Here is a 9,767-nt window from a genome sequence, read left to right on the forward strand (position 1 = left end):
CAATCAAAGCTGTGCCTTAGTTTTTTTTTTTTGTTTGTTTGTTTTATTGTCTTTAAAAAGAGTATTTCATGGGGGAAAAAAGCAATCCACAAACAATGGATGCTATTAAGGTGACATTTTTCCAACCAAGCTGCAGATTTCAATTTTCTACACAAAAACAAACAAACAAAAAAACAACCCAAGGGCAAAGCATCGTGGAACAAAGGTTATTGTGCTTCCCATAAATGTTTAGCAAAACCTCGATATACACCGACGACAAAACAACACAATGTTAAACTTGAAGTTTTTGTGATACAGACTCTTTTAAGAGAGACGCTGCGACTTCGTAGGCTATTAATACACCTTGAACTTTTATGCATTTTATCTCTATACATCTGCAAAACGTCAACACGCCAGCTGGAAGTATTATACATATAAAGTGTAATAAAGTGCAAAGCAACTGATAAATGATTTTCACATTTTCATTTTAAGAGGAGCAGAAAAGAGGGATCAAGCGCTCAGGTGGACTTGGATCCACTGCACAATGAAGATTACAGCATCCTAATTTTCACAACTTACCTACAAAATAAGGTATAACAAGTGCAGAAAATAGACGAAAACACATGGGGGAGTTTAAGAAGCTGTCACAGAGATGGTAGATTCCAATGCCAAAGCTTAGGAAACCAAAGTGGCCGTCAGCAGAGGTTGGGTGGAGGGCCAGGACTCTCAGGAGAGGTGCATGATGAGAGAAAGGCTGCAACTAGATGACACATAATGATCCTTGAGTGAATTCAAGAACAGCAGCTGAAAGAGGACGTCCTCAACCCCGTCACAAGGAAAGGATCACAACATGACAGACTCAAAGTGAAAGTCGATGGTTGTGAACTTTTCCACCTTCGTGGAAAAGTAGCAAAGCCGTTGTTTAAAGAAGTTCAATTTTCACTACACCTTAAGACATGCAGGTGTGAAAGAAGGTGTTCTGGTCAGACGAGTACACACAGACACATTTTGACTTGTCTGTGAACACAAAACGTGTTCACAAGACATGTGGAGGTCCGATTGAGCGTGATTGCACTGCGCCTTTCCCCTCCTTGATCTTTCAGATTTCTGCCCATTGTGGATTGCCAATGGGTTCCTCCTCCTTCTCCTCAATAGCACGGTTAGATAGAGGGCATGAGCCTCCATGACATGGGGGTTGCTTTCCCCGTACTTCACTGCCAACCTGCCTCCATCTTGGGCACATTTCTACTCTGCTGGGGTGCCTGGTATCAATGGTGTCTGCAGCCTCTAGGAGTTGTGGCAACCTTCCCCTTGCTACTCTTGGGCACTGAGAGCTGCGTAGTAGTAGCTGCTCTTCTCATCATTGCCTTGGAAAGTGTAGGCAATCGACAATGGGGTATGCCTGAAGTGCCACAAGAAGAAGAAGAAAGGGTCATTTACTGAAACAAAAATAGATACAAATCTGGAGAAGTCATCCCACTTTTGTCACTTGACCCCAAGTGAACAGCGGGCCCTTGCTTATTTCATCTGATCAATCTGGCTCACCATTTGAACTCCAGCTTCCCTCGTCTCTGTCTTTAGGTAAGATGGGAATCTGATACATGTATCCATCTGTAAAGAGAAAAAAAATCTCTCCCATGATTTTATATGAACCTTCTTTGGAGTCTTTGTGTCTTGGACCAATCAGAGGATCAGAATTTCCCCACCTGCCAGTCTACAACTGCGATCACCTTCCGTCCAACAGATGGGACTCCAAAACACGCTTAAGGTGAATCGATGCAGAGAGCCGTTTAGTTGTGTGGCATCCAGCAGATGGGGAACAAGCAGAGTAGATCATAACTCACGCCTTTAAGCTCTAACATTGGAATCATTCTGGGGTGTTTTACGATAATTCACATGTTTCTACACAAAGACTGAGCAAGCTCCTGTTTTACGCTCAACAACAGACACTTCAAACAGACTCCTGGCAGGGAACTCGTTGTGTGTAAGCTGTCAGGTAATAATGTCAGCTGCAGAAACAGGATGTGTTTTGCCCTGGAGAGCAGCCACCCAGACAAGCAATTAATTGGAGACAATCAGCCCTGATAGCTGGTTCTCGACGCAGAGCATCTCCTATCCTCAGCCCTTCCCCTCCTCCACTGACCTGAGCTTCCCTCCCAGGGAAACCATTCAAAAGCTGGTGCAACCCAGTGGAGGGCTGTTATTTTCACAGCCATGGAGAGATTTATAAAGTTTTTCATGAAGTCATTTCAACTTCTGAAGCTCCACAAAACACTCTGACACGTATGTGTCAAATCGGCCCACCAGAGCTTTTTCTGTGGCCCTCTAGAATCGAGGCTTAAAACTAAATGTGCTTAAATATTATGTTTTCAATCAAATCAATACAGTTTTTATCGGTTTACTGCCGAATTATATCAATCAGTCACTCCAGTTTCTCGAGAATTATAGTGGAAATTCATGCAAAATCAACAAATCCCCACACTTTATCTTGCACTGATAACTGGGAGCTTATTGCAGATTTTCCCCCAAAATTGTCAAAAACTCTCTTACTTGCACATAACAGCTGCCTCACCTTAGCTGATGTTAGATAATAGTCCATGTTCTGTACAGCGAGTAACAAAACGTTGTGTTTCCAAATTACTACCACAAACTCTTTACTTTTATTGAAAACATTTTTTTAAAAATTCACAAAATCCTGGAAAAACTGAATAATATTATTTAATTTTAAGAATTCATTGATATTTTAACAGTTGTCTAACGGGTTTTATCAATACATACATTCTTAAGAGCATGCATGATCTTGATTTGGACCAAAACAAAAATCACTTTGTAAAAGTCTTGTAAAATTGTTACATTTTAAATGGTCTGACCTAAATCTGAAGGTGTTTTTGAAATCTCAAAGGTAAGGGAAGGCTTTACATTTTCCAGAGAGTAAACATCAAGACGAGTAAAACTGGCCTCGTTCGTCCCCCAGGTTACTAAGATAAAGTGGCCAAACAATTTAAAATAACGTCTCGTAGTTATTGAGTTATTGTTTTAAATTCCTAAAACCTTGTTTGGCTGTGACTGCTCTCTTTCTCAGGGTGAATTTGTAGTGTACATGAATCAAATCTCCTGGAAGAACCTCCGGGCAATAAGTATTCTGCTCCGCAGTGGGACGCTTTTTCTGCCCTTTTTCTCATCCAGAGGTGAGAAAAAGGAGATCCTGGAACCAAACCTTGTGTAAGATTAATGCGTCATTATGTTGGAAGCTGACAGTGATGCATTAGCTGCTCTCTCTCCAGGCCGACACCAGGAGAGTCTGGTTCTGTGACCAATGGACAGCTGTAAGCCAGGAGGAAACAAACTGCGGCTGCAAGCCTGTGTTTGGCATGAGGCTATTTGTGATGAACATGGTCATGTGACCACACAGCTGGACGGTTTGATTTGCTGTTTCAGGGTGAAATATAATTAGAAACATCCTTGTCAAAACGGATTACCAAGTTGGCTTTACTCGGTGAGACTGAGACAAACCGAGCTAACAAAAAAGAAGAAAAAATAAGAAATCAACATCCACAGCTAATCTAATGAGGTTTCCGCTGTTACGTCTCCCGCCAGTTTACGTTTTCACATTTTGCAAAGACTTGAAATATCCAGCTGGACTGAAAATTTGCCAGATTTGAAGAGTTAAACTGATTGGTTGTTTGTACCTCCATGCTGCATAACCAGGCGCTAAGCAGCCGGTTTTACTCTGAAACAGATTTTGGTGGCAGCAGAAGAAGAAACTTTCTCCTCTCCCATTATGTATTTTTCTTTAACCACATTTTTACTTATATTTGGACTTTTAATAGTAGCCTAAGCCCACACACGTTATCTTGGAGATGATCTGAATGAACATTTATTTCAGAACTGCCAGAACAGACTGCCTTTGAAAGTTTTGCATTTTAATATTTTGTTTGTTTTATTTTACTTTAGTCAGATCTTGTGATTTTTTAGCTCAGTTGCCCCTGAAAAAAAGTGTCATTCATCCGTTTTTTGGGATAAAAATCTTGCAAAAGCTAATTAATTTACAAACAAAAAAAGAAGACGTTTAACTACAAAACTCAATTAACAAATTTTTTTTTAAAAAAAGTCAGAACGCTGTGATTAAACAGATTTTATTTCCCTAATGGTCCTAATCGTCTTCTGCTTATACTTGCTACTTTTCTCTCTTGGATAACAACAGCGTTATTCTTTTATTGGTGGTACTCTGTTATCTTTATCCACAAAAAGAACAATGGCGTTCTTGTCATGTTCTTTTTTCCCCCCCTACCTTCCTACATGACTGCATGACTGTCTACTGCTGCCATTTCCAGTCAACTCATTAATCACATCAGCTCACAGGAACTCCCTGTGACACGGCTTCACCTATTCTTGGTGGCGATCGGAGCGGCGGCGCGATGACTGATGGCACCGAGACATCGGCTTCTGCCGTGCCGGTCCGGGCTCGGCGGCAAAAGGAACGCCAAGAGGCTCTGAAATATTCAAAAAGCAGAACAGATCGCCCACCTCAGGTGGTCATCTGTTACCCGGTGAGCAGACACCAGAGCCGCTGCAAGACGGCTCCTTAATGACAAAGAACTGCACCAAAGGGGACTTTAACATGCAGGCGGTTCTGTTTGTCTACTTTGTGTCGCGTAGTTTCACCTTCATGAGATCAAAAGACAGATCAACTTAAAGTGAGGCATATTTTCATCAATTTTTGATGCAACCAGATAAGCTGCTGGTTTGTTTCCATTGTTTCAAGAAAAAAATTTGTTTATTGTTTTTTTTTTGTTTTCCTCACCCTCACGGCTCTGAGCAATTTCGCCATGTGACAGAGAAAGAAAAACCAAATCAGTCAGTCATTATGATTCCTCTGACAGTAACTGGCTTAGTTACTAAGTAACAGTGTGAACAAAAGGAGCGGCGCATTGGTTTCCACGCGGGCTCTCTGTCTCGTTTATGTCATCTGCTTTTGAGTGGTGTGTCATCGCTTTGAGCAGGTCAAGTCGCAGCGCTGCATACAAAGTGAAGTTAGTAAATTATAAGATGTCATTCTGATCTCCATCTCTGCACATTTCTCAGTGGAAGTCGCCGCACTTACTTCCGCGAATTCACGAACTTGAATCACGATCCCGCTTAAGCTAGCGACCGAACGAGCTACTTTTCTCACTTCCGATATCGTTCTCGATATCTGAGGTATCGTATCGGCCGATAACTGATCCGATACAGAAAAACAGTGTTGAGTTGACTGAAAACGTTTCTGTTTTTGTTTAAACGCTGACATATTTCTGAACCATTACAGCACATTTAAATACACCAACAGCTACACATGCTTGCTCAAACATACAAAAATAACTTCAATTACGATTATAACACAAAATGGAAAATAAATAGTCAAGGAAACTGAGAAGAACAACATGTTGACTACTTTGGTCAAACTGGTAAAAAATAAAACTTATCTCAAATGGTTCAGAAAGAGAAATAGGAACTCTAAATATAAAGTATTAATCATAAAGCATAGAATTAGACTATAAATGTGTGCTTATGGATCAGACACATTGTCACGATAAACCATCTGTAATTGTTTTTAGTATCAGGATCGAGACAGGTATTAATTTCGAATTGGTGAATCTTTAGTTAAAAACCCAGATGGCGATTCATTTTCACCGCTCGGCTCCCAATTTCTGTGTTTTTCATTTTAAATCTCCAAGTAGCCTACTTGAAGATTTAAAAAAAAAAACTAAATGAGTAATTAAACACGAGTTGAAAAGTCTGACTCAAAAATGTTTTTCAAGGAAGTTTTCCCATCACCCCTTTGGGACACTGATGGTGTCGAACAGTTACGATGAGCTCCAGTGACCTCGGACGCCAGTTCCTACAACGAGCTCCAAAAGATCGTTCTTTTTCTTGTTTTTCCCATCTGGTTTCACTTCAATCCTTCGTTAGCCTTCAAACTTTGTCACAAGTAATTTGAAAACTTTAATTTCTTCGTTCGGACTGTAGATGTGACAAGTCGAAGCAGTTAGCTGTTTTCTTGTCCTGATGCATGAGGGTCGACGGCCGTCTGCCTCCCTCACATACAGGAGCTTGGAAATAAATCTGAGAGAACCTTCTCGCTATAGCAAACTACGAAACGAAAAATAATAAATTTAGAGTTATGACAGAGCAAGTTTCATATCTGGTAGCAGTAAGATACTTCCTAGTTTTAATAATGTAAAAATATGCAGCATAAACAGGCTCTCCTTCTCATAGTGCTGCTTTTATACAACATCTAAATACCCCAAGAGGTGTTTCTGCTTTGCTGCTGCCACCTTTCTTATTTAAAAGGGAAAATATTTTGGATTCAATGAGAGATAAATCTCTCTCTTTTTTGTTTTTTTTTAATTCATTGGACTTTTTCTCGTTTGAATGATGTACCGCGCCTGAATTTATTTCCACATTCTTGCAGTTAATCATTTCAGTACTTCAGTTCTCCAATCTTTCCCATTTTGCAAAGTAAAGCCTTAAAGGAAATGAAGCCGTGTGTCACATAACGATTCTGTCCCAGCGAAACAGCAAGTCATAGATCAACAATTACTAGTTCCTGGACCCTCTGATCAACATAACCAGAAAAACATTTAGAAAAATGACTTCAGTTACATTTATTTAATAGTAATTGTCAATGCAGGCAATGACTCTGCCACCAGTTTTTTCTTTTTTAATGTTTTCCATTTCTTAATCATTATATTTTTCCTTCCGTAGTAAACGCAATCCAATTAAAGATGAGATTTTTCCTAAATTACCCATAAAGTGTCATGTTACTGTAATGAAAGATAACATATGCTTTGTGTTTTGGGACAATTTACCAGATGATGTGCTGGAAAATACATAAAAACATTTTTTATTTCACTTACTCTTTTTGCAACTCAAGTATTTTGCGCAAATAGAAAAGCAATGCACACGTAAAAGGAGGCTGGAGAGCAACAACAATCTTTTCTCAGTTGACGTTGAACGTGTGTCGCATCATCAGCGTAGAAATCCATTTGTATTCGAGCAACGTGGTCGGAACGGCCCTCATTGCTCAAATGCAAGCTCAAAACGTCACATTCATTAAAGCAGAAAGGTCGAGCTCAGATGACTTTAGGCCGCCGTCTGTCATCAAAACCCCACGTAACAACAAATGGCTCTCTGATTTACTTATCTGCAGTCGAGGGAATTAAAAAACAAAGGCTAATTGCCTGTGCCGTGTTTCTCATTAGTTCTTTTAAATCACCCACACAAGTTAATTTTGTCCATTTCAGCCGGGCAATCAGCAATGAATACAAATCTGCGATGCACTAGAGATTCATAAATTGTGACTGTGTGTGTGTGGGGGGGGGGGTGCGTGTGTGTAACATAGTTGCAGCTCAGTGAAAAGGACATCTTTTTTTTTTATTATTTGTTTTTTTTTTACAAATAGTTGCCATGTAACTGGACAACAACACCTGAACAATGCATCTTAGAGCGTGTTCCCTCAGGCCACTTGTTTTCTTTATCTGCTTCATCCATCCCAGGACAAGATCCCAGCGATTACTGGGGACGTGTGTGTGTGCCAGTGTAGGTGTGTGTGTGGGTGGAGGGTTGGATATGGGTTGGTACACCCTGGAGATCCAGGCCATCGCTGAATTACAAGACAAAAAAAACAACAACAAAAAAACATAATTTGGACTCGCCAGTTAAACGAACAACATATTTGGACAGGAAGCTGGGGAGAAAGATTTTGGCCACGGGGAGGATAAGACGTCAGAAAACCAAATCCACCAACAAGAAAAAAACAAAAAAAAGTCAAAATGTCTGCCGATGCTGTTTCCTCGTCACCTTCCCAGATACTTTGACTACGCAGCTGCGTAATCGCCATGAGGAGATACATCAAAATTTGCTTTCACTCAAATAAAAAAACAGAATGTAAAAATACTGTAGTTTAAGTTTACTGTAGATGTTGGACAGACTCACAGCCTGTAGAAGGTGATGGTTACAGTACATTATAGTTATACCGTACTGTAACTATGCTGAACATGTTTTATTTAACCTGGTTGAAAACAAAGATGGTTTGACCTTCCTGCTGCATTACCTCATCTACTCTGGGATTAAGGTCCTAGTCCAAGTATAAACTTGTTGACCAAACAGCAGACACAAACCTGAAATTCAGGTTTTTAAAAAACAAAACCGAATATATGAATCCAATGAAACTGAAGACTGAAACAGACATTCAGGCAGCATTCAACAGCTATTCAACAGAATAGCTGCTCACAGGTCCTTTTTGCATGAATTACTGCATCAACGTGGCAACGCATGACCTTAAGGGACCTTGATTCTGAGCAAAAATACACATTGTGCTTTAATTAGGACGTTGGCACACACACAGAAAAAAAAAACCACCCAGTCCTTGTTTTCCTGAGTCCAGTTTGGATGCATCACAAAGAGGGCAGCACCGGGTCCAGGATGCGTCTGCATTTCTCTTCCAGCTGCTGGGATTTTTCCCTCAAATACTTTTTTCTTCAGAATCGTCTCACGGCTGCAGTTACGCTTGGTCTGCCGCACTTTGTCCTTCCACTCATCTTTCTGTCGTTGTTCTGCAACGACCTTTGGTGAAGTCCATGCCTGCCTCAGGCATGAAACTCTTTATGTCAAACATCCTTTTATTATTATTGTTATTGATTTTAGGTGAAATTCTACTTTTCTAATAAGTAGACATGAAACATGTCAGTAGTAGAATCCATAAAATGTAAATGTTCAGTTTTGGAACTGATTTTTAGAACTATAATTAACTCTTTTTTTTTTTTTTTTGCTTTCTCCCGAAAAAAAAATATTATTATGCCCGCATTTCTGGGGAAAAAAGAACAATGAACAAAAAAAAAGCGAGTCTTACCTCCAATGTCGGGCCTCAGCTTCTTGTCATACTCCTTGAGTAAATTATTGAGGATTTCCGTGGTGTCTGTTTCCTGGGATTTGGGAGCCAGCATCTGGTTCACAGTGACATCCTCGTAGTCCTCCTCATACTGCACTGCTAAACAACTGGAGAGAGGCGAGGAAACAAGCTCGTGTTTAACAGGACGTGCAGTGCGCAGAGAGCATGCGTTTGGAGGAACTTAGACATAAAGTTTCAAAGAAAATCCCTGCGGCGAGGATATGGAAATCCCTTCTTTTTCTCTTTTTGGAAGAAAACGGAAAAGAAGGAAAGGAAGCGAGGGGCGCCGCTTACCAGGCGAGAAGGACAGACAGAAGTCCGACGCCGGCAGGGAAGCGCGCGTCATGCTTCTCGGAGGGAGAACCACAAGTAGACAGAGACGCGTCAGCGGACGGTGGCTGTGCGCGGCTCTGAGCGGGAGCAGGAGCGGGAGGAGCGGGGCTTCATAGTATCCAGTCCAGTCGATATGTCTCTCGGTGTGAATAATGATAATAAAAACCATTCATATCCTTCCCCGGTGGCCTGTTCCTCTCCACCCCCACCCCTCCTCTGCTCCAGACACAAACTCAGCAGTTTGTCACCGCGGAGGACTGCAGCGCTCCTCCATCCACAGCGGACGGCGCTGCGCCCTTTACGCAGGTGCGCACGGTGGCTGCGTTCTCCGAGAGGCGAGAATTCATCAGCTGAGAAAAAATAAAATAATAATAATAAAAACCAAATAAATAAATAAATAAATAAAATAAATAGAGAACTCCTCCGTGGCGAAGTCTGCGTCACGCAGGAGTCGTTACACCTGCACGGAAATACTTTTTGTCGAGCTTTGTGCCTTCGTTCTTCCCTTCCGATGAATCACAGCAGA

At 41.0% G+C, this 9,767-nt stretch overlaps 1 protein-coding gene across 1 annotated transcript in view; it reads right to left on the minus strand.

Moving 5' to 3' along the window:
- The window catches only part of LOC129375360 (gamma-aminobutyric acid receptor subunit gamma-3), a 31,718-nt gene extending 22,464 nt beyond the window's left edge, over positions 1-9,254 (minus strand). The window contains 3 exon segments of the mRNA XM_055054394.1: positions 8,870-9,015; positions 9,203-9,239; positions 9,242-9,254. Of these exon segments, the coding sequence (XP_054910369.1) occupies positions 8,870-9,015; positions 9,203-9,239; positions 9,242-9,254 (196 nt within the window).
- Between the last annotated feature and the right edge of the window lie 513 nt (positions 9,255-9,767).

This window comes from Poeciliopsis prolifica, unplaced genomic scaffold (assembly GCF_027474105.1).
Source record: "Poeciliopsis prolifica strain line A6 unplaced genomic scaffold, Auburn_PproV2 SCAFFOLD002, whole genome shotgun sequence".
NCBI classification, from domain to species: Eukaryota; Metazoa; Chordata; class Actinopteri; order Cyprinodontiformes; family Poeciliidae; genus Poeciliopsis; species Poeciliopsis prolifica.